Source organism: Falco peregrinus, chromosome 14, assembly GCF_023634155.1.
Source record: "Falco peregrinus isolate bFalPer1 chromosome 14, bFalPer1.pri, whole genome shotgun sequence".
Lineage (NCBI taxonomy): Eukaryota > Metazoa > Chordata > Aves > Falconiformes > Falconidae > Falco > Falco peregrinus.
Genome location: NC_073734.1, coordinates 7,182,394 through 7,208,688, shown reverse-complemented (window position 1 = coordinate 7,208,688; position 26,295 = coordinate 7,182,394). Strand labels below are relative to the sequence as shown.

Below are 26,295 nucleotides of genomic sequence, written 5' to 3'. Positions count from 1 at the left end.
CATTATAACAGTCAGTAATGCTTTGGAAAAAAAGTGTAATGATTCGTTAATGAGAAATCTTAAAAACCAGGCATATTGTTTCTTTTAGGGAATGATTGATAAAGGACACTCTTTGTAAGTAGTAGAAAATTGATTGTATTTTTTTTTCTAAGATTCCACAAAGATTGATGATTTCAAATTCTTCAAATAAAAAGAAACAGATGTAATTCACAGCCACCTGCTGTGAGCTCTGAATGTGCTAGCTGCTGAAAGAATTCTCCAGGTCTTTTATCTTGTTTACAAGAAAGTAAGATTTTGACCACATTTTATTACGTTGAAAACCTTCCTATCCTGAACACCCTTTCAATTCTTGGAACAAATTAAGCACATATTAACTGATCTTAACTTAGATGTACACATATATGTATGTAATGCATAGCCAATGGAGACAGGTACAATGCATTCTGGTGCAATATTTACTTACAGCAGGGGTAGGAGGGAAAATATTTTTTTCTTCACATGCTTTTCAAAAGAACAATTTTCTAAAATTCTTATTAGACTGTCAGAGTTAATTATATTTTTAAATTAGACGGAAGTTTTCCCATCAGCTTTTTAAATCAAGGACTAAAGGCAAAATACAGCTAGGTTGCTATTTTTTGTCCTTCATTCTCTCAAGGAGGGACTCCCTGCTGCTTGTGTAATGAACCATGTGGACCCTTATGCAGTAGCTTTCAAAGTAAGAAATTATTGGGTTGAAGAACTAGGGAAATTATCTCATCGCATATAATTTAGTAGCAGGATCTGCCATTGGTTTCAGTCATGAATTTACTGTCAGGAGATTTTAGTTTTCATGTATCTCAGTGACAAGCAAATAGCTGACACAGTTAACATAAATAGTTTTACTTCCATTGGAGGTTCAGGAAGACTGTAAGAGGGCTCTTCAAAACCCCTAACCTCCCTTAAAAAGTGAAAGTCCTGTCAAAATGAAAGAGCAACTACTGGTAAAGGTTTTTCAAGTATTTTTGAAAATAGTGTGTGCCTTGGGAAGGAAGCTGTGTTGCACTGCAGATGTTCTGAATGAAGGAAGAGGACAGGAGTCTGAAGGAGCATCTCAAGCTGGAGTGTCCAAAGAAGTAGGTGCAGAGCAAACCAGAAAAATGAGTATTATGAAATAGCAAAGTCCAAATTTGAAGGGAGGTCAAACAGGGAATTACTGAATTCATAACTATGGTATGTGACTACTCACAAGCATTGGCTTTGCTTGCGCTGGAATGTGGGTGTCATATACTGCCCATCCTTTTTAGAAAAGACCCTGGGAAGCCTTGAAATGCCATAGGAACTACAGCCAACTGAGTCCCATTCCCATGCTAGGGGAATCATTCAAAGCCAAGCTGTAACAGTCACTGGAAAGTGAATAGTCAACATGGCTCTTTTAAAGGCAAGTCATACCTCATAAATGTATGAAGATCTGTGAAGGAGTCAAAGGTGTAGATAAAACTGATCCATAAACTATACTGGGATTTCTCTACTAAGAGGGAATACTTTCTTTTAGCTAAGAAAGTTTGAAAAATCAGTGTGGAAATTTACAGAGGGAAGTGTTCTGTACAGGCAGCAGCCCCAGACTGGCCTCTCCAGCAGTGATGCCAGTCCAGACTCAGGCAGGGTCAGATACACAAACGCAGCACACACAAAGATGGTCAGAAGGTGTTTAATCGCCTCAGTGTTGCAACGAGGGGTCCCCAGTAGTTTCCTGAGTGAGGTAAGCAGCAAGTGGGGAGGTCCCTGGCACCATGGAGTGATAGTTCATCGTGGAGAACAATGGGCAGGAGATTCTTAAGCTTTTATGTGAGTTAGTGCACGAGCATGAAGTGTTATAATTACCTAAGCATCCTTGCAAGTAATCATGTGAAAAGAGCATGCCTAGCTCTGGGAAAATGCCTCATACATAACACATTTGGGAAGACTTAACCAAGGACAATATAAGTAACAATATATTACAATGTAGAATAAACAGCACAGAGTGCTTCATTATTAGGAATGTGGCTTATAGCTGTAGTGACCTCCATCTCCTATCTCCTCACTGTTCTTCTGTATTTAACCCTACCAAGAAGGCTTTACCAATGTGTTTTCAATGATTCATACAGTGATTTGTGATGCTTAACACAATAAAAAATTATCTGTAAAAGCAGATATTTAGGTGAAGGGAGTTTTTATATCATCCAAAATGATTCAAGAGAGTGACAATGAAAATATCGTAGTGTTGCAGAAGAATTTAACAGTATGGAACGATTGAGTTTGTTGATAACTGCAGATTAATATCTACAAAAATAATATTATATAAAATTCAAGAGCAGTTCTGGAACCATTGTGGATTTGTTTCTGAAAAGGTAAACTCAATCCCTAACAGTTACTAGATGTCAAATAGAAATTTGTATTTTGTGTTCTTGTCATACTATCTTCAAAAGGATGCAGCAGACCTAAAGGAGCTTCAGAGAAGGGCAATGTAGATAACCAAAGGTAAGAAAATGAGAGTTTAAATGGAACGAGGCTCATCATGTTTGAAAGAAGCAATTAAGGATGGATATGATAGTGCTCTAGAGAATTGTTGATTGCATGTTGGAAACAGGAACATTTGTCTACTCTTTTCCCTGCTGGAGAACTAAGGAACTTCCATTGATTACCAGGTGGTGGATTGAAAGAAAAAAATTCTGTTTGTCAAGTATTGTGGCACTCCACTTATTGTCACAAGATATAAAGGCCAAAGGCGAGGGGTATACTTCTTGCTATTATCCCTGATGGTTTGACCTCTGATGCTGGTACAGGGTAGTATCAGTCATTGTTACAGGCAGAATATAGGAGCAGGTGTTTCCTGGGACTGACCAGTGACCATCCTTATGTAATTTGCATCATATATGCAAAATACAAATGTATGTGTATCGTTCATCTTTGAATTGCATGTTATTTTTACTGCTCTTTGCAAAGATAACAAACTGCAAAAAGATTTCAGGGTGGTTGCCCAAATACGTTCTTTGCAGTTTAAGCTTTTGTTCTTCTAAATACAATTTATATCATGCAAATGTGTCTGGAAAGTAGAGAGAAAGGGTGAGGAATGTCTGACTTGTTTGTCTTCAGATATTGCTTTATTATTTATAGAGTCATTCAGCATTTCAAAAGCATGCAGGCAATGTTAGAAATAAAAAGCTGTTTCTGAAAGTAGTGAGATTTAAGTTACGAAAGCCCACATTTTCAGGGGAATTTAGGTCCCTCATTTCCTTTGCTATGATGGTGTGTAATCCACAGTTAGGAAGCAGAGTTAAACACTTATTTCTTCTGACATTTATGAGCATTTGAGCACCTCCAGCTCTCCTGTAATGTAAAAGCAAATATTAGAATGTCTATTTATTGAAATAGGTAGTAAAAGGCAGTGGTCAGTAGGAGCCACTCTGTCTTCCATGGAGTGCAGCTCTCTGAGCAGGTCCCCAAAAGCCTCCGGAGAAGTTCTGGATGTTCCTGAATATTGCGTAGCTCCTACAGCTGCTCAGAAAGAAATCCCTTGTCTTTAGTGTGACTCCTTTTGGAGAAAAATGCTGTCTTGTTTTTTTTAAAGTGCTATTGTCATTTGATTTGGTTCCTTACTGCTATTCACACCTGTGATGCTGGGCTGACATGTATGCTGTTTTCAGGTAAAATTAACCTAATATATTAACCATGAGAAGTTGTCCCTGAAGGTTAAGGTCATTTGAAGTTCGGCTTTTTAATTGGGTTATTTAAGGCTTCACTTCTACTTCTTCACCTACAAGGCACTGGAGATAGGCTAAATTTAGCAACTCTGTTTTCTGATGTTTATTTTCTAGATATATGTATTTCCTATTACTCAAAGAAGTGAAATGCACAGAGATGCTGTGTGTTATGAGCGATAAAACTGTAATATCTAGTTTTCAGTAACATATAGTGCTGTGATAGGTAACAGAATTTAAGGGTACAGAATATGTCTGATATCCACTAAATACTATTGTACATTAGCAATGTTTTTGTTACTGTATGGTAAGCAGACATGCTGTGCCATAAATCAAAACTGTCATTGTAATGAGAAAAATAACTCTAGTCTTAATTGTGTAAATTGAGGGTTTAAATTTTTGCACATACTGGTATGTTTAAATTGTTGTACTGCTCTGTAAATTTAGTTTAAGGCTGATATACAGTGTTGTCAGTTGAAAATTTCTAAGATATGCTAAAGTGATGAATGTAGCGAAGTAATCCTAACTGATGAGAGATAGGTTTTCTTGCCTATTGATTTCTTTGGCTGAAATTGAAATGAATGATTTGTAATTGAAAAGACTTGACTGTTCTTCCTAAATACCAATTTCAAAACACTCTCTGGTCTTCATATTATCTGGTGGTCCTGGGACTGTTTTAAGATCTTTCTGTATTCTAGACAAAGTAAGTATAGCCATAGAAACATTCATATTAAGGTGATTTTCATTACTAATAAAATTAGTAGACCTTGGAAATATACTTGGAAAAGTATATAGTTAGTAATGCCATTTATTTGAGAATTGTGATCATGTGCCTGAAGCATTAATTTTTTTAAAAAATTAAACAAAAGTCTGATCCTGGGGAAAATAACTTGCTTTGTTAATCTGAAGGTTTGCCTTACCTCATTAATTATCCCTACAGTTTCAAAGCTGCATTTCCCTTAAATTAGGAGAGAAAAACATTTATTTTAGGTATGTTGCTGAATGCTTTGTGAAGATGGATGCAGTCTTACGCCTTCATCATTGTATGTGTCAGCTTATTGTTCAGAGGATCTCCAAATATTTTTATTCTGTTTTGGGGAGTTCATAATACTCTAGATAAGTCCAGTCCTTTTTGCCTGAGAGTGCAATTTGAATGTTGCTATATTAATATATATTAAGATTAAAGCAGGTGCATTATTATAAGCAACATGCTTTATATTTATTATCATTAGAGATTTTAGTCATTCTATAACTGCAGTTAAACAGAGGGAGACTGCAATTAATTACATAAGAAATAGTGCTTAACTCTTTAATTCTAAAGCATGAAAGTAGAGTAGTGATCTGACCCTGTATCAGATGATGTGTGGATTGTGCTATTTGTTAAAACTGAGTTGAAGAAATATCTATGAAAACTAGGTATTTTTTTGAGTTACACCTATATAATTGGAGTCAAATATGGCCATATATGATTATAGATTATTTTTAATAATGTCAGTTAGTACAAATAAGAACTGGTTAGTATGAAGTGGAAAAGGCCATGAAATTAAATCATGTTTTCCTTTTGAGGTGTCTGTTCTCTTTTCTCTTTGTTAGTAAGCCAGTGCCTTCTCATAGCTATGTTTTGAACAAGGTATAAAACCAAGCCCCAGGATGGTTGTGGCTACTTACAGTAATTGCACAATACAGCTGAATCCTCTCTCTGTACAGTACAGGTGGAGCAGGTACTGGTTGGATATATATATATATTGCCAGTTTAAAATGGTACTGAAAATCTACATTTCTATTTTGTTTCTATTTTAATTCCATCATTATAAAGATAAATCATGCTCATTGCACATAATAAGTAAAAACCCTGATATCAATGAATTAAGGGAATCACCAAAGCCCCAGTTTACTCGGAGCAGACTGCCTTCCAGACACTAACATCGGCTTCACGTTCCTGACCAACCTGAAGCAGAAAGCCACGTGTGCAGGTCAGAGCTGCTGGCATCCACATAACCCCTGGTGTGAATCACTCTCCAAGGCTCCATTGTGCCAGATATTGCCAGAGCACAGCTCAGCATAGCTTTTTTTTTTTTGTGGAATCCTGGTGTGTCTCAGAGAAGCAGTCAGGTTTATATCAGATTCATCCCTACTAAAGAGGTTTGAACAGCTTTTTTTAAGAACTCCTTGACTCCTAAACTTATGAGAAGCAAGACCTCATTGCTACAAGAAAATGTTTTTTACATTTAGAATACTTCATACAAATATCCCACTGGTGGGTTTTGTTGTTTTGTTTTGGCTTTGTTTTATTTTTCCCCTCTGGTTTATTCCATGTGAAGACTTTTGCTTCTTGAATATCTTTAGTCTTTTTTTCTTCAATCTCAACTAAAGTGTTAAACACTTTTTTTTTCTCCCACACTAATAGCTACATTTACATTCTGCAAGATATAGAATGCATAGCCATTATCCACCACACTTATGTATGTAACAGTTTAATAATTTAACAGCTTAAACTTTCACAAAAATCTTACCATTATATTTAAATTGTATTTTTTGACATTGAACAATTTCTGGTAAGCAATTGTATGTGACTGGAAATCATATAATTTTTCAGAGTTAGAAAAGATAATGCTGCTACAGGTAGGGAAAAAAGTCTTGTATTTAGTCACAAGAGGACTAGAAAGCCTGGGAAGGTTTTTTTTGGGGTTTTTTGGGGAAAAAAAAAGATGTTTTAATTGTATAATAACTGGAATTAAGATTTATGTGTTGATAATTGATAAACTCATGGGCTGACACTAACTAGCAAAGTACTGTTGCCTTAAAAAAAAAAGAAAAAAGAAAAGATTCAGTCTTCTTCTATTGCCTACAATATTTTTTTTTGTCTTCAGGCAACCACTGGGCAACATGAAAAAGTTTTGTTATAGGACCTTGTGTGTGTTTACCATCCAGTTCATTCCTCTAAAAAGTAAATTTCATTCCACTTAAGGAAAAGAATTTCTGTTCTTTGTATTTTATAGGTTCTTGAATGCTAAATTTTTAATAGCTGGTATTGAAGCCTTAAAATATAATTACATTATTAGATTATAACATAGAATATATTTTCTGCAGGCTTAGATGTCATGAAATATTGGGGTTTTTTAAAGTATATTTGTTATGAAAAGACATAAGCTATGTATTGATGGACAAGGTTTCATAAAAAATAGCAAAGCTCAGTTGCATATGGGATAAAACCAAAGATAAATGACCAAGAAGAAGTTTTTGAGGCTGAAACTTTCTTTTTTTTTTCTTAAATGGTGATATACATGAGAACTTTAATGTCTGTTAGGTAGCTGAGAGAAAGTTATTTTCTAAAAGAATACAGTATAGATAGTGTGTTACTGAGTTCAATCTACAGCTTCCTATAAAGATCATCTTAAACTTTGTTTCATATCTAGACAGAGCATTTACAGTTTAAGCCCATCTCTAACAATTATTGGTTAAAACATCCAAAGGTTATCATGTGTAATCTTGAAGGAAAGGAAGCTATTACTCAAGATTTTACTGAATTCTGAGTTTGTAGATTTAATTTTTTTGTTGTTGGATTCTTTTGCAAAAGTAGACAATGGTGATTGTGAAAATTATAGCTTCATGCTACTTTATAGTAGTTTTATTTGTTACATAGTGGAAGTTGAGGGAAAGACCTTTATCAATGTGCTTTGAAAATTTGGAAAATGTTTTGAAGAATCTGTCTCATCTGAATTAAAGGGATTTTTTGCTTGTGATGGTCAACAAGATACTGATTTAGCTGAATTCTTACATAAGGCTTCTTAATCAGAGATTGCAGAAAACTTTAATTACAATGTAATTAATCACACCACAGTGTTAACATTATGTTTGCTTGTGTAGATTATCTGTTACTTATTCTCAGAGATATCAATAAATCTTCATAAATTTACAACTATCAGAGCTAAAAGCAAGCAGTTATTTCCAATACCTTTGAAATCACTTCAGTGTTTTAGATGATATCTGTAGGCAATTTTTTGAAATATTTGGAGTTCTTTTTCTAAATTAGTTGTTAGATTAAATCAGGTTAACATTTCTTTTATAGCAGAAAATATCAGTGGCAATTTAGATGATTAACGTAATACCTGCTAAATACTGTCATTGTAAAAGATCTCGCTATGTTAAAAAGATAATTAACAGAACCTCTATTTTCTGTTACAAATTTGGTCTTTTTTTCCACAGTGCAAAACCTCTGGTAACCTGAGGTATACATTATTACTGCTTTATGCCCTACTTCCTTAGTAAAGCATTTGTTCCAATGACAGTGCAAATTTTAATATGCAGTTTGATTTAACACCATGAACTGAACTAGGGATTTGTATTAGTAACTGCGAAAGATAAGTGCGTGTTTGACTTGCTACCTGCAAACTTTTAGGTGTCATTTCTCTTGCTGACTAGCATAGACTGAAGAGAAACTTCTGAAAGCACATTAATGTTTGCATGCACATACGTTACAATTTATCTTAATTTATAGATGCCAATTTTTGTATATGCATATGTTTATGCATGTGTATTTGTATAAAAATCTGTGTCAATATGAGAAAACTATAACAAAGATGCACTCACTTGGAATTAAGACAACTTTTGCTTTGCTGAGTCAGAAAATGTAGATGAGATGTACATATTTAAATGTTATGGCTCAGCTTCTAATTTTTCTAGGAAGGAAATCATATAATTTGAATGAATTATCACACTAACCTAGAGTGACTGTTTTCTCCGTAAATTAAGTTTGTAATTGATGTTGCTGCAAAATTGAATTAAATAGCTTTGCAAGTTCAAAATGAGGTGTACTGAGGAATCTCGATGCAAATAAACATAAATAATACTTTATTGTCTATGATTTTGTTGGAGAGAACCCTAGCTACAGACTGGTGAAGACCTTTTTACAGTGTATATGTGGAGATAAAGTAAGTTCTTGGTGGCTACCAGTAAAAAGAACCATATTGATTTCATGATAGCTATCAGCAATTCATGATTTGATCCGTTTGTGGGTTTGTAGAAATTTAGCGCTAGTTTTTAGAAGTACGCTCTAAAAAACTTCTGTATTTTTGTCAAGTACCTTGGAAAGAACAAATGTTCCATTTTCTGGGGCTCAACAAACACCTTAAATTATTGTATGGTTTAGCGTGTTGTATCTTGAGGAAACAGCATACTTGTATTGAAAACTGTTAGGTAGAACTAAAACCACCAGGGAATAAATTGCAAAACCTCCAATGAAAATGTTAGGATCAGAGATTCACCATTCAATTTTTCTACCTACTCGAGCAGAAGCAGTCAAATTTATCAAGGCATAGTTATAACTTCCTTTTGAGTATATAACATTATCACTAACTACTGCCATGTTGTCTTTCTGTTAGATCTCCAAACACAGCCTAAGCAATGAGGGCCTGCATAAACAGACGTTATGGGAGATTTTATATTGACTCTAATAGACTTGGAGTTGAGGATGGTCACAGTTGTCTCCTGTAATGTTGAATTGAAACTAACTGTAAAATGTACTGTAGTAATAAAAAGTGGATAAAAGAGAGGTGCGAAAATAACCTTAAAGAGTGTTCATGGGTATTTGTTCTTTGAATTTCAATATTCCTTTCACAGGTTTAGGACATACTGTTTTCTTCTATGTCTATAAATGCAGCCAAAATAGCTCTGTTACGTCTGATCGTCAAAGCATGTATTTCCTAACCATTGACAAAATTACATGAGATGTTTGATAAACAAGTGGTGTGTAGTAGTGGCTTTGTGTCCTATGATAGCTCAAAATTCTCACCCAGGCAGCAGAAAGTTCAACACTGAAGAATTTGAATGGGACATTGGACTTCGCTATACAGGAGTGCAGGATTATAAATAATGATTATTTTTCACTGTGATTTCAGAGTTGTATTTTTTTCAATCTCATTCAATCTTATTAGCATTTTTGTTTCAACCTTGAAAGATTTGGGAAAGTCATTTGTGCAGCCCTTTGGTAGTAGACCAGGTTCTTTAGATACAGTAGATTTTTCTGGGTATCTGATTCCCTGGCTAGAGCTGCTTTCCTGGCTCCCTGTTAGACAGCTTTTCACAATGCATAGCTTTTTCATCATATACTTCCTCTTTTATTAAGTTTAAGAGTTCCTCTTAGCCCAAGTTTGTCAAGTATAGGTCTTGTCTTCGAAGGCTGTTTCAGGTATTGCTATTAACTGCAAATCTGAGTATACAGCTTTGCAGCACAGTAAATGAATATTAAATTTAGATAACTTTTAATTCTGACTACTTGAAGACAGTAATAATATACGTGGAAGACAATAACTGACATGCTCTACAACAGTGTACCATATCTATTATTGAAGCTTATTTGTTCCATTACTCTAGAGATCTTCCAGCTTTTAGAAGTTTAAATCGAAGTTTAAGTTCTGTAGATTGACAATGACTAGTTTGGCAATTGTGTGTTCTTTTCAGCTCATTTCATCTTGATTGATTCCAAAATTCCCCAGCATGATTCTGTGAAGCGATATACATATAAGACTGTATTGCAATTGTATAGTCATCTGAAAGCTTCTTAAGAAAGTAATGTAACTCTGTCACTAATTGCAACTCTATCAAGATGTTCGCATGTTATAACCTGTACTTTGATACATTACATTTCTAACTCTAGCAAGAGTTGGCCAAGCATTCAGCAAGGTTAAAACCTGACCTCTTTGAAGTGGGAAAGTGAATCAGAGTTGGTGGCAGCTTTTTAACAGAAGGTGATAATTTGTGAAATGTATGGTGGATTTTGAACCTTTATCTTTGGGGAAGACAGGGGAAAAAAGGAAGAAAAGGAAAAGAACAAATGATGTATTGAAAAGACCATAACAGAATACTGAAGGCATGTTTCACCATGCTTTGTTAGTGACACCATCATTGACAAAACCAAATTATTTCAGAACCCCAGGTCTGGATTAACTTGGAATCTGAAACTTTGTTAATGGTGGTAAAGTCATTTATAGAATTGCTAACAAAAAAGACTTTCAATTAATGCTTTTACTATTAAAAGTTGGGTAATCAAGGAATGGTGGTGTTAAAATGCTTATTAGCCCCCTCTGGAAATTAACAGCTACAGAAAGCTAGTCTGTCCTTTGGAAACAGAAGAGAGCATGAAGGGGTGAAGTTTTCAGAAAAGCAGAGCAAATGTTGATGAGGCTGTCTGAGCCTTGGTGAGTGAGGTAACTGCTAAGCTGTCATGACAACTTGCACTTTTTTTTTTTTTGTTTTTGGAGCGAACATGATGTTGTGTGGAGATCCCAGATTCCTATATGTGTTCCCTGGCTGGGTAATCATGCCTGCGGCACTCTATGCAATAAACTGGGTAACCCCTCACTCAGCAGAGAAATACCAATTTGAAGAGCAGAAGTCACTAAAAGATTTGAAATGCTCTGTATTGGTAGCAGTTTTACCAACCTTTTTTTTTTTCACACCTAGCTAATGAGATTTCAGTACTTTAAAGCTGCAGAAACAAAGGCAATGTAGCACAATTGGTACTATCTGCAAAAGATGGAAGGAGCGTAAAAAAACCAAAAAGCACATGGAAAAAGAATGTACACTTAACAGAGCAATGTAGGGAAACAAAAACATTTCTGAGACTCAAATTCATTTATATAACCATCCAGTGATCTAAGGAGGAAAGCAGGTTTTAGTGGTATTAGTTGTGGGCTTGGGTGTGGATGGTTGCCTTTCCACAGAGACAAGTGGAGCAAGGCTTGGGGGTCAGTTCTGAGTCCACTGCATGTTACTTGGCATGCTGGCAATGTAGGCTTCTTTTCCACTTCCCACAGGTTACAGACACTCTGACTTAGCTTAAATCCTTTATTTGATCTTAAGTCAGGCTGAATATTATACTAAGTGTGAGCAGGATTGTTGCCTAGTTGCGTACCTTTTAAGCTGTCATTGTAGGTGGGTCAGTATAGAGCTGAATAGTGTTTTTGTGTTATAAATGAGCAACACAAATCTGGTAAAGCTTCCGTCTGTCATACTTGAATTCATTCTAGTTCACCCCTGTTCCAGTTATGTGTTCACACATAATTGTTTCTAATTATATAATAAAAATAATAAAAAACACCTAAGAGTTCCTAATGAATTATATTTTGTCTATTTTTTCTAGCCATGAGTTAGAATAAAATCAGTAGTAGAGTAACAATAATTACACTATTTTTTTTCTAAGGCTATTGCAGTTACATGCATGTAGGTAAAAAAAGTTAATCTGGTTTGTGTTGACATTGTTAACTTTAAGGGCCAATACCAGAAAACACAAATTATATTTACCATTCATGACTTTAACTTAGATTTCTGCCTATCGCTTCTGTTAAGTTGCATATACTTACAGCTGTTTAAAATTGACCTCTGACAGTTAACCATTTAAGATGGAGAGTGAAGTGGACCCATTGTTAAAATCTTAAATGAGTTTAGAGAATGAAAATTAAAATCCTTTATTTTCAGCATAAAGCATCATAAAGCATTGTTGTTAATAGAACTGTTAAGTTCTTCATTAGATTAAAATGTTTAAAGTTTTAAATATCTGAGATAACTGTCAAATATAGCTACCATCTGTCCTTGACAGAAGCGCCAACATCTGCTGAGATGCAGACCTGTGACTTCTAGATAAGTTTCTATACACAGAAAAATATTTATCTTCTTACTATGACCTTCCATGCACAAGATGTGAGCCATGGATTTGTTTCCTAGGGAACTAGTGACTGAGGAAAATCTATAATTAGATCTGTAGGTTGTTTGCTACAAATGGGAATTGGGTGCTAAGCAGGTTTTTAAAGTATCCAGAAGTATTACTTTAATGTAATAGAACCAAATTCTTTAAAATGCCCTTCATCGTGATATTTCTTTTTTAATATCTTCAATTAAAATTTTTAAATACTTTTGATAGAGTACTTTTTCCTCTAGGTTCATTGTAACTGCAAAGTATTTTCAAAAATCAAGACTCAGCCAGTTGCTAGTTAAAACAAAAATAAAATTAGACACATCTTCCAATAAATTTCTTAAACTGAATCTTAGTTTTCAAGAGTGGTTTTAGGTGAATCATTTTCAGCAGCTCCATTTTTCTCATTTTATTACTCCTATTCAGTTCCTCAGGTTGGCTCTGCAACTTCAGTGCCTTATTCTGCAATTCCAATTACTCTACCCGGCTGGAAGTTCCCATTTAATCCAGATCTTGATTTCTTTCTTTGCTGCATGCATGGATCTAAAGATAACATTTGTAGTGAAGTCCCATGGGCAATAATTGTAGCTGCAGGGAGGGGAAGCAGCTAGGTTTTTTATATTCTCCAGACAACCCAGGGCAGACTTCTCTAGACCTTATCAGCAGATTATTTTAGCCTGGGCACAGTGCAGCTGAGATGCTTCTGTGTTGCTTCCAGTCTGGTGCTAAATCAGCACACATATGCCTTCTTGGATGCTGCAAAAGTGGCCTTCAGTAATAATTAAGACTTTGATCTTATTTGGAATAAATAGTACTGTGAGACACCTGAGAAAAGGTACTGTAAATTGGCTCTTCTCTTCCGCTCTTGTAGATTTAGCTACATGTGTAGTGATTAGAAGTTATGTATTCTGTTTTAGGTCCTGAATTACTGCAATTAAAAACCATTAAATGTTGTAATGTTGTCTCTGCATTTTTGCCTTTTTAGATTTGTGATAAATGTGCAATAAAGCACCTCTATAAACCAGAATATCCTTTTTTTTTTTTTTTTAAGGGCATCCTTAGAGTTCTTCATTAGTATTGTCAATCACAGTCAGATTTTTCCAAACAACTGACCATAGCTTTTGAGCCACTCTGGCTGTCACTTAAGAAACAGTCGTCCTCAAATTCCTTCAACTAACAGGTTTTGTTGCAAGTTGATAACTTAAGCATCAATTAAAATGTGGTGATCGGATGGCTGCTGAAAGGCCAGGTCAGCCAGTGAAATATCCAGGCCTTCTGTGACAAGTAATACTTCTAAGTCTTTTTCCTCTGAGATTATGAAAAACTGTTTGCAAATTCTGTGCTGTCAGTAGGAAGATGTTGTTGTGTACTGAACCCAGAGTTTGCAGATACATATGTGAAATCAACCATTACTTAAGAAAAGGGGAAGTGAAAATTACTTTTAATGAATCCTTTGCTCTTCATAAATTAAAAGGAACCTGCTACAAAATATAATGCACATCTTGATGTGTTCATCGAATTACTTCGATCTATGAGCAAATTCTCACTGTTAGCTATTTATATTGGTTAAAATCCTCAAATATGTTGCAATTGTACATGAAACCTGCAGGCCCCTGCGCTACAACTGATTCTTCAAGGGCAATTGTTGCATCTGAGTACAGCTATGATAATGAACCTCAGGCTGAAGGGATCCATTGGTTCACAGGGCTTCCACATGCATGAATTCATTGTGTTTAATTTGGACACCTGTACATCCTACTAGAAAATTGATCTGAATTTTGTAGATGTTTATGCATAATTATGATAAAACACCATTATGCTGAGAAGTTATTCTTTTGGTTGAATATAAAACACCCTATTTTTTTGATTATTGTAAAAATATCTCAAAAATGAGCACTGGTGGTGAAACAGCTTCACTAGTTTTCAATATATTAATTTCATCCATTAAGATATTTTGTTGAAATATTTGTCTATAAAATTTATTAAACTTCTCAAACTTGAGATTTAGAGTTGTTTTTATTAGTTACTAAAACACTGCATTTGCACTGGTGTATATGAAATAATAGTTGGTACAGTAACTTCTATAGGAAGTAAAGCCCCAGTCCAACAAAATACCTATATATATCATCTGTATTTCAAGCAATATGAGTTCAATTTTTTTAACATACATAAAGTTCTCAATACCTGAGATAGCTGATAAGAGTATTCATGTAGTTTTGTCTGGATTGCTCCAGGCAAGGAACATTTGTACCATTTGCAGCCGCCAACCAGCCTTGCAAATGCGCATCAAAAATATGCTACAACTATATGCTTTAGTTCTCACAGTGTTGTTCCTAAATTTGACACTTCCTGGAATGTTTTCCATGACAAAGCTCTTAGTTAAGATGCTAAAAAATAAAAAAATCTCTTGAGAATACACCATATCGGTGTATGATTTTTCATTTTCATAATTCATTTAATTTCAGCTCCTGGTTATTTCTTTATTTCAATGTTAGATCTCTGACAGTTGGCATAAAAGTTTCAACATTTAAGGTGTTAGTACACCCCGTACTCAACGCCTTAGAAATTTGATACAGCTATTAAAAAGTCTTTAGTTTACAGATGCACAATTGTAATAGTACATGCCCCTGTTTGAGGAACTTTTTTTTGTAATTCATAAGAAACTTAAGAAAGCAATGAGAAAGAATGTAAATAAGTACTGACTAATCTTGTAATAGTACTTTTGTCCAGTGGCCACTGAATATGTTGAAGTGTACACTGAAGTGCAAAATTCAGACACGCTTCAGTTATGTGTTTCACCTAGTTAAAACTGAGTCTTGGGGATCTGGCATAGAAAATACATTTTTGAAGTTTAAAATAACTGAATTATGGCTTTCTTCACTGAGTTAAGTCTGTTGTGTATATAGATTTTTCAGTCTGGGAGAGATATATATATATTTTCTTATTAGGAATGTCAACAGCATCAAGCAAAATATTTTTGTAGTTGATGACACAGAAGCAATGTCTGTTGTTCTACAAGTAGTTTTCACCAGCTGTGGTTCCCCCAGAAACCAAACTGTTCACCTTGACTTTGTGTTCCTTTACCTCAGCTGTCATAGGAGGTTGGGTCAGTGTTGTGTATTCATATTGCTGCTCACATTTCCCTTTTCATTCTGCGCTTGTGGTTTCTGGAGTGCTGTTCCAGTGCAAGTGTAAATATTAGAATTTGAGTGATTGATTGACTGGTTGGTTTAAGCTTTGCAGTGAAAGCACATGGTCTAGGAGATTTATACAGCTTTGAAAATCTTGCCTCATAGACTGGAGATTGAAAAGTGATCTGGAAATGTTTTGAGATTTAGAACTGTGGCATTGCCTGCATTTTTGTATTGTATAAGCATCTTTATTTGCTGAAGTTTTGTTCTGTTGTGTACTTGAATTTTGCAAATATTGTTCATATGTGTCTATATTAATTTAGCTTGTGTTTTGGATAACATACAGGATGGGCATCTGTCCGGATGTGTTTTGATTGGTGATCTAATTAAGCTAATAGCAAGGATTACTATGTGAACAAGAAGACTGTTACCTAAAATATCTACTGTCTTATAGTATATTGTTTTATCCCCAATTATCATCAACGAAGGATATAGTTGCTTACAGAAGCTTTATAATTTCTGTTTTCACTTATGTGAATAAGTCACCTGGGTGTTCTTGGCTATCACCTGTATACTCAATGAATTTGGAAGAAAGTCCTAGTCAGAGAGAAAGCAAAGGTCAGATTTGGCTAGCATGTCTCCCTTTGTCAAAGAGCAGAATTTGGTTCCCATGCTTAACCGATTTATCTAGTATTTAATTAATTGGCTAGCAGTATCGAGAACCAATAGATGTAATAAATTATTAAACTCAGCAAATTATATAAATTGCTTTCTAACCATGGTCTATGTATGTTTATCTTATAGTAATGAAGCAGTTTCTGTTGGTTAGTGCTTTTGAATAATGATGGGAATATTTGGCATTTGTTTTGGTTGAAAGATTATTGGAGTTAGTATGGAGCAGAGGGAGCCTCTGATTGTAAAGAGTGATTTTGAGTATGGCCGGACAGGAAGTGTCTGTTTAAATATGTTTAAGATATCTAAACAATGGGCTTAAACCAGTCTGTGGAGCATAGTGATTAAAGGAAAAAATAGTTCACCTCTAAGTATTCCGCAGATAAATGTGCATTCTAGGAGACTAGGGGAGAGAAACTCCAAAACTAAATACCACCACCACCCCACTGCCCCCCAAAACCCCCCACGAGAGAGTGTGTAATGCTCTGAAATGAAAAGTACTGGGGTACAACCTAAATATTCCTGTCTGAGGGTGGGATTTGTTTTCTGACTGAAAGGTGAAACTGATATGGTGCATCTCAAATTCAGATGGTGTAGAGAACTAAGAAATTATGGAAGTGGTTGAGGCAAATACTTTATAAAGAATGAAACTGGTAAACTGGGATGGTGCTGTTAAGGACAGATTTGCTGGGGTTGCAGAACTGTGAAGTCTTACTCTGGGGGAAGTGTGGTTTTTCTGTACTTCAGTATTTCTTTCTCTCTTGGGAGTATTCTGATTTACTTTCATGATAAACCCGTAACAACAGGGGGATCACATTGCTGAAATGAGTTGAGCTGGAAGGGATACGTAATGTCAGCTGAAAAATAGCACTTGGTAAATATGTTTTGGCCAGGGTTCAGCAAAAACCAGATCCTGTCAGCTAAGTAACACTCTGTTTTCTTCAAAGTGTCTTTTAGTTAGGCAGAATTGTACAGTCTCCGCCTTTTTGGAAAAAAGAAATAAAATACTGGTTTGTCTTGGTGGTCCTGACAAGGCTAGCATGGATTGCTTCACTTTTCAATACCTTTATTCTCTGATGTACCCTTGACATTGGAAAGTGTTATCAGGTGTGGGGAAGTGAGTGATGTCTAAGTCTACATCAAATACTGTCCTTTGGGTCCTGGGTGAGGAAATAGCCCTCAAGAGTCTGTTTTAGTGGAATGCTCAGCTGGAATCTGTTGTGTCTATGCATCCTGCCCACGCAAAGTCAAATCTCTTCTGGACTGTGAGATCAGAACTAGAAAAATGAAATAGGTAGAAAGTGGGGGGAAGATTAAGTATGCCTGCTGTTGTGGTTTAACCCTGGCCGGCGGCTAAGCACCATGCAACTGCTTGCTCACTCTCCTCACAGTGGGATGGGGAGAGGATCAGAAGAGTAAAAGTGAGAAAGCTTGTGGATTGAGATAAAGCAAAAGCCACACACACAAGCAAAGCAAACCAAGGAATTAATTCACTACTTTCCATCAGCAGGCAGGTGTTCGGCCATCTCCAGGAAAGCAGGGCTCCATCACACATAGAGGTTACTTGAAAAGACAAATGTCATAATGCCGAATGTCCCCCCTTCTTCCTTTTCCCCCAGCTTATATATACTCAGCTTGACGTCATATGGTATGGAATAGCCCTTTGGCCAGTTCAGCTCTCCTGGCTGTGTCCCCTACCAATGTCCTGTGCCCCTCCAGCCCTTTCGTTGGCAGGGCCTGAGAAACTTAGAAGTCCTTGGCTTAGTACAAACATCACCCAGCAACAATCAAAGCCATCAGCGTGCTGTCAGCATTGTTCTCACACCAAATCCAAAACTCATCACTGCACCAGCTACTAAGAAGAAAATTAATTCTGTCCCAGCTGAAACCAGGACGCTGCCTTGTCCCTGTCCTCAGTACATGGATGCTTGGGTCTATGCTACCTGAACTGGACCATTTCCTAAGAATGAAGAGTCTATATGTGATGCATGGCCACTGTCATATCATGCAGACATTTTCAATATTATAACCTGCACTGAAGTTCCAAGAGCTGTGAATAAATTACAGAAATAAATGTTTCTGTCTGGGTTTCAGGTAGTAGTAACTGTGGGAAAGTAATTTACGTGTTTTAGAAACATAAAAATGACATCCCAAAGTAAACATTCCAGCAGAAATAATCTGGCCTTGTTTTTTCTCAGCCAGTAAATTGAGAAAGCATCGCTGTGTAAATACATTGTAAGCTAGGAAGTTTTCATATGAACAGTGCTGTGTTTATGACAGTGTTCTGAATAGCAGTCTTGCCAGAGGAGATGTCAGACAATCTTCCTGTTCTTTCTTCTTTGCTCTTGTTAAAGCATCAAACCATATGGCAAATTAAGCCTGTTTTTTTATTAAACTTTTCATTGTACTGAGCTTAGTGTGAACTGGGAAATGCACTTTCTTTGAACTATGCAGCCATTATATAAGGATCTTAATTAGGAGATGTTAATGTTTTTCCTTACATTCCTGGGAGTTTATAGCTCCCTCTTGTGGCTAATTAAACTTTTTAAAGGATCTTATTTCTGAAAATTACTTTTTGTGCGACCATCATTGCTCTGGAATAAAAGATGCAGTGGCACATAGAGGATCTTTAACTTGGGCTTCTTATTACTATACCAAGCATAAGTCGCTGTGCTGTAACTAGATGCATAGATGGGCAAATAGATAGGAGAGAAAGGTCTGTACATACTTGCACCATGAATGTGACGGCTTTCTGAAGCTTTAAAATGGACACATTTAGTCATTTAGAAAAAATTCTGCTGTCTGGTAACTCTGTTGGTCCTATACATTATAAACTGAAGAGTGGTTTACAGCTAAAGCAAGGGTGAGATATGGGATGTGTCATAACTCCAAGGAGTACAAAACTTTTAGGTACCACATTGGGATGTCTTGCCACCAACCTCAGGGTTAAAATCTTTGCCAGATTTAGAGTTAAGAACAAATTTTTCCTCTGGTCAGGTTTGCAGGGACTCTTAATACACCTGCTTTTCTATCTAGTCTGGAGAAAGCTCTGTATGTGATTATCTGGAATTTTTCTGTTAAGTTCCCTTGCAGAGCCCATTATTTGTTTTGCTTTCTTTCTGTTGCTTGTTAGAACTGGGGCGTTGTGCTTATACTACATCTTAAATTCGTGGTAAACAGTTGGGTAATGTTTGAAGGCTATGGTAGAAATGGCTGTTGTGTAGGTGCCTTTGAATTAGATTTTTATGCTGGCCTGTGGCTGACTTCAGGCCTTTCAAATCACTGTTCTTATATTGGATGGGAAGATGCACTTGTATTGTAAGTCTCAGAAATCAGGGCAGGAGATGATCAGTTCATCTTTTCCCTACAAAAGTGAGCAATGGTCGTGACATTGCAAAATTGTAAGCATAGCTTTGTGTTAAGAAAAACACATATTTTTAGTCTTGCTGTAAAAAATACCAGAGATTGGTTAGAAAATGAACTGAACAGCAGGTAATTTTTCAGTAGGAACTGTTAAGTTTCAGTTTCATCACAAAACCTGAAGTTACAAAGTTACTTTGCCCTTTTGTCATCTGCAGTGTTGTCTGTCTCTGTGTTTTGGCATGACATACTCAAAAATACATGAAAAGAAAACTTCATCCATTAGTGTTTCTGACTTGGAAGGAGAAAGGAAAAAAAGGTGAAACGAGTTTTTACTTTGAAATTTCTCCCTTCCCCAAAGGGTTTGAGAATTGAAACTTTATCTTTGGGACTCCTGTTTTCCTATTTCATAACTTGTGGCCATTTTTCCCTCAATTAAAATAAAGGAATAACAATTATGGAGTGAAGTCAAAATCTCTCTGCCCAGTAATCTGCAAACCAGTGTTGCTGAACCCACAGCAACAGGGCAACAAACATGTATTTCCTCAGGGACGTTATTAAACACCCTGCATATTTATTGTCTCAAAATGGGAAGAGGTCCAGATTTCTAAGGCCACTTTTTCCTTTCCTCTTCCTGAGCTGTAATTCAGACCAGCATATATTTGACTTAATGTTTCTGTAGAAATATTAGCAATATAAAATATTTAGAAACAAAAGAACATGAAACAGCAAAAGAGAGGAGTATCTTGGCAAGATTGTCAGCCTTAAAGGGCAAAATTAATTTATAAACCTTCTAGATTCTATTGTACAAATACAAATTTGCAGAGCATGTAGCTTCTAACAAACATTGTTTATCTCTGCAATATATGCTATATGCTACTGTCACTTATATGAGATAGCCTTGAAATGGGATTTTTAGGGATGTTTGTTTTCTTATGGGGAAATAAGGTTGTGATAGTAACAAGGAAATTCTGAGATATAGATATATATATAAAAATATACACATAAATTTGGAAAGTGGAAGAATTCCAACTGTGTGACTAAGCAGGGTTCGGGCCAGGATACCCAGATGTTTTCATGAGGAGTTTTTTCCCCTTGGTTTAAAATCCTGGGAAAGGAGCAGTGTAAAGGGGAACAGGGGAAAAAAAAAGCGATCTGAAATAAGTCTATTTTGTAATGACTTTATGATGGCTAATAAAACAGCCTGACTAATTGGAAAATAATGTGCAATGGCTCTCTGGTATTGTAAGGGTTGTTGTGAAATAAGTACGCTTTATGCTGCTCAGTGGAACACATATTTTTTTCTTGCTTTTTTTTTTTTAAGTTTGTAGCTGTTTAATCTATTTAACTGAAAAACTAAACAGGATTAAATAAAATGTCAAATTCTAGACGTAGAACGAATACAGTAGCAATAGGATAATAGAAACTTTAAGCAGTGAAATAGAAGATAGTAAAGATAGGCTGGGAACCAGTTAAGTACCTGAGTAGCTTTTCCAGAGTTTAACATAAGAATTGTACAGCGTTTTCTGAATGACTGAAACAATAATTTATGGTTATATGTTACATTATTATAATGAACTATATTTTATAGTTATATATTATTGGCAGGGAATATACCTCATCATTAGGTAAAAGATTGAAATGGCTTATGTAGTTCCATAATGATTTTTAAAGTTTTTATAATATGGTCTGTAACTTCTGGTTTTCTGCCTCGCAGGTCATCAGAAGTGAAGGGACAGAGGGAGCAAAGTTTCGACTCTCTGGAAAGGGAGTAGATCAAGATCCAAAAGGAATTTTTAGAATCAATGAAATCAGTGGGGATGTCTCCGTGACCCGAGCCCTTGATAGAGAAGCAATTGCCAATTATGAGGTGAGTACTCATAGCTAAATGATCTCTGCCTCTGTGTTGATAACATATATTTTTTGAATGTGTATTTGCTTTTGAAAGGGCTGCAGTTATTGAAGACTAAATTGCAGGTGCTGTCCTATAAAATTCCCAAAAGAAGCATTTGTCCTTTGGAAATGGTAAATGTGTTTATTTTTACGTGCAATCGAAACTCTACTCTGCTTTCTGCATGTAATTTCTGTCATTTATCTTTAGTCAAAATACTGTCTGAACATCTTGTATGCATTTGAATTGTGAATACAAAATTATGTTTGGACAAAAGAAGATTTTTTTTCAGGAAGTTGCTACTAAGGTACTACATGGTTATACTTCTTTTTTGTTATGAAGCTGTCAATGGAATATACTATTCAACTCCATTTTTAGTAATGTGTATCTTTTAGCAGAGATAAAGAAGATTCTGTTAATATGAAAATATTAGCAGATAAATCTCTGTCAAATGTAAGTCTCCTACAAAGATTTTGCTAAAGATGCCTTTACTTGTCAATAAATGCTGTGTTTCTCCCTGTTGAAATTCTAATAAATGATCCCTGAAATCTGCAAAGTAGCTGCACCACAATGTCCTGAAGTGCATAGTATAAATAGAAGATATGTCAATTCATGTTTTCATTCTAGCTCTTGAAATGTACAATCAGATAAGTTGTGTCTGGCCACTTCAATACAGATGAGCAGCAGAATTCAAAACATGAAATGGTTAGTACATTTGCATCTTGCCACTTCTGCCACAGCATGGGGGACTGACATCTGTATCCTCATGTGAGCAGTGAGCACACAGCATTCCAGCTCATGTGGGTGGCACAGGCTCTGGTGGCAGTTCTGACTGCCATCCCTGACCGCTACGTTTTGTCTTCTGCAGCGTAGTAATCACTACTTGTACTTTCAATGCTGTTTCTTTCCTCCTCTGGAAGAGTTTGCCAGTTAGATGACTAGTCATACTTGCTCAAACAGTACTGTTAAAATTTATCATATGTTGGTTTTCAACACTTAAACATCTATTTCTCATCCGGGTCTACAGTGAAATGTATGTTAACCACTCGCATAGGATTTATGGTAGTTACTGATGTCCTTCTTAAAAGAAAAACATTGCAGTTTCTCTTTTTAACACTGTTCCTTGTCTTCATTTACCAGCTGTTTCTTATTTTATCAGTGGCTTTCAACTTTAATGTATTCAGTATACACCTTGCATATTTTTTTACTGGAAAATCATAGTAGTCTTTTCAACCTAATGCATCAAACCACAAATGGCCCTCCTATGATCTGACAAAGTATACGCTTAAATTAAGGCAAAAACATTTCCCTAGAGGAGCCTTTTTGAAGCAATGAAAGTTATATACAAATAGTGCAGTGTGGTAGATTATCCAGAGGAATGTGAATGCATATCCTTATAGGCTGTAGTGCTTTCTAACCTGTTATATAGCACTCTGCTCAGCATGCTCACTGGCATCCTGTTGTGCAAAATGTAGTTGAAAAAGTTATGTAGGAGAACCCTCAATTTGATTAGCCTGCCTTTGAATCCAGCCCATTGTTTTCCAATAAAGATGTATCGTGGTGTCAGGAAGGCAGCAGGATTTTCCCTCTGATTTCCTTGGTGCATGGAAAGATGAATTACCTGAAAGACCCTTAAATTTCTCTCAAGTGTTTCTGTTTTCTGGTTTTGTTGTAGCTCCCCCCTGCCCAGTATTGATGCCTTAAAAGACAAAGTTCAAAGCAAAGGACAAACAAGGAAAGAATAGATAGATCTCCATGAAAAAATAAAAGTTCTTTGCAAGTCATCATACTATCAGTGGTGGGGCAAGAATAAAAACATGAAATCTGTTTGAATCCTTCCAGCTACACAGACAGGGTGCTGTGCATGAGCACTGATTTATTTTCTATGCCTAGTTCATGTACACTCAGGATAAGAACTAAAAAAATATTTATAGGGCAAAAAATAGAGCTTTTGTGATTGCAGTATTTCGTAGAACTTTGCAGATTTTACTATCCACGTATCGCAAAATGTTTTAAATTAGCTAAGAATATTTAATCTAAAAATGTGTTGTAGTTGTTTTCATTAAGTGTTTGAAATTCTGCTTTTTGCTGCCCTTTCTCCTGCACATTTGGAGGCTGGGTGACACAGCAAAAGTCCAAAAGCCACTACATTGAGATTAGCCATTAGTATTATTTTTTTCTTATGTGTATAGAACTATGCCAATGAAATTGTGTTTACCAAGGGAAAAAAAGTAGATGCTTCTGGTGTGCTTGTCCGAGTAACTTTGTGGGATGCCTGCTTTAAGGTCAAAGAATGTCAGTCAGCTTCAGTTTTAAGTGAAAGCTGTTTATGAAGAACATCAAGAGGATGTAAGGATGTTGTTATGCCTAGCACAGACAGGCAAAACTGTGTAGTAATTCCTTTTTTCTTCTAAAGAGGTTTGATAAAGAACATCCTGATAGGAGTTCCCGGGGTCAGAGTAAACCAGTGGATTTACTTTGAATGGTTTTATTTTGGGGCTTGCTACAGCCTGTTGATGAAACTACTAAATGATGCTCTGAAGAAGGGGCTTAAGCAGAATATGGGCATATTATTGAATTGCTTCTGGCTTGGTGAGATAAGCAGGTAGCCTACAGCCCGTATTTAGTGGGAGCAAAAGGTGTTCGGTTGTACAAATATGCTCTCAAAAATATTGTCTTTCATTTTCTCTCAAGATTTGAATAAATAAGACCAGTTGGAAATTTCAGAAAATGCAATGGCAAATCATTTATTAGTGTTGAAAAATGCAGATGTTTAAAAACAAATGAAGGAACTGGGTGGGGAGACCTAAGATGGAGTTTCTAGTCCAAATCATTGAGGTACCTACCATCCAAAAATTGCCGATATCTATTGCAATTCTAGAGTCACTTCAGATCCATAGTCTTTTCCGATTCCAACAGAGCGGAAATATTAATGAGTTTTCAGTTGCATTTTTTAGCAAAAAAATCAAGTGCTTCTAAAAAGATCTGCAGAAACAGAACAAAAGGATTCCAATGAAGTTGGTAGTCTGTGCTAAGTGTTGATAAAACAGTAGTGCACTGGGAAACAACATTTCAGATACAGAGCCAGTGAAGACTGCCTGAAAAACAGTGGTTATAGGGTAATCTGTTAATTAAAAACACTGAGCTCATTTTCAAAACCTCACATTTATGTAGATGATGTATTTGTAAGCAGAATGCTTTCATGCAAGTAAAAGCAGAAAGAGTTGCATATATCGATTACCATGACCAAGATGACAAAAACTGTGAAGTAAAAGAACTATGTTTTGTTCTTTACTCGAAGTTAGATAGGCTCAGAAGAACTGGGAACAATATTCTATTAACTTTTTGCAGTTAATGCATCAAATTTTGGTTAGACATTCCTTGGATACAGGACAAAGCCTGAAGTTCTATATACTTGTTTCCCGTCACTTATCACTGCATGTAATCCCTGCAGCAGTAAAATCCAGTTCTGTAACCTCTTAAGCATCAGTGGCAAAGAGCCATCTGGTCAATAGGGGACTTTCAATTGAGTCTCGAGATTTTAAAGGATGTTGCCATTGTTGATGGGCTTTTTCATAACTGCTTGCCAAGTGTAAATATGTGTGGAAGAGAAATAATCAGAAAGTGATTTTTTGCAAGCATGAAATGAGGAAGCTTGATAAAACTATTCAGCGACAGTGGGCAAATTAAAGCTGTGACCAAATTTACCTAGGCAATTTGGACTGTTAATGAAGAGTTAGTTTTAATTACTTTTTAGGTAAAGAGCTTTATTTGCTTTAGAAAATACTTAACAAGCAGAGGTGTGAAATCAGCTTTCAGATTTTCTTATAATGACAGATCACAATTCTGTGAAAGGACACCTTGCAACTGGTAGTGACAGACAGAGATATTTAGAAAACTTATGTTAACAGGCCTGAAAAGCAAATTAGAAGTATTCGTTCTATGTAGTACTGTTTTTACGTGTTGGATAACAGGTAGACTGAGAACAAGATAAAGAATTCAGACCAATCAACAGCAATCAAATCTCTAGTGTGAACTGCTTCAGTTTAGGTTACATGAAACTGTTGTTTCTGTGACAGAGGCATATATTTAAGATGATGATGCAGTCCTAATGGACTCTATTTCTATGTTAAATATGGAACAAATAATGGAATGCTTCCCAATCATAAGGAAAACTACCCAAAGAGTATTTTGTGAGAAAGATTTTTAAGTACTTGAATGCATTTTTGCAGATACTTGAAAGTAATACTGTAGCAAAGAACTAGAAGTGAACAGCTGTAAATTATCCTGTAAGAGGAACGAATTTGTCTTCTGTGTAAGTCCACTTTAGTGCAGCCACATCCTTTCCAGAATCATTTATCATACCTGGTATTGAATCTCTGCCCCATGTGGTGTGGAGATGCATAGCCAGCACACAGAAGCATGCTTCTCTTTGAGAGGGAAAACCACAAACTTGCTTCTAACTTCAAGATAGGTATAAAATGTATTTTAATCTGGGTTGTCTGTAGTGGCAGAATTGTCTGAAGTGTAAGTGATCTGCTCTGACCTGAGATGAAACCAGTTGATGGGAATGTCAGACTTCAGTCATGTCCCACTAGTATCCCGAAAAAAAAAAAAAAAAAGACACTCAGCCTTTGATGGCAGGAGGGGTTTGGTCTTGTAGAGGTTTCAATTGCAATAAAATGTGCTTGATTTAATCTAAGCATCAGCAATAAGACCAAACTGTGTGTGTTAGACCTTGTAAAAAAAAAAAAAACAAACTTGGGATAATGAGTGAGTACAAGATTTCAGGGAGGAATCCTGATATTTTAACAAGGAGAAAAGAAAGAAAAAATC

General features: G+C 35.8%; 1 protein-coding gene across 2 annotated transcripts in view; it reads left to right on the top strand.

Annotated features, from left to right (window-relative positions):
• Positions 1 to 26,295, top strand: part of CDH13 (cadherin 13) — a 509,204-nt gene that overhangs the window by 217,723 nt on the left and 265,186 nt on the right. For both annotated transcript variants that reach the window (XM_005234781.3, XM_027782937.2), the window contains exon 5: positions 21,286 to 21,438. In XM_005234781.3, coding sequence (XP_005234838.1) covers positions 21,286 to 21,438 — 153 coding nt within the window. The remainder of the gene's footprint in view (positions 1 to 21,285; positions 21,439 to 26,295) is intronic.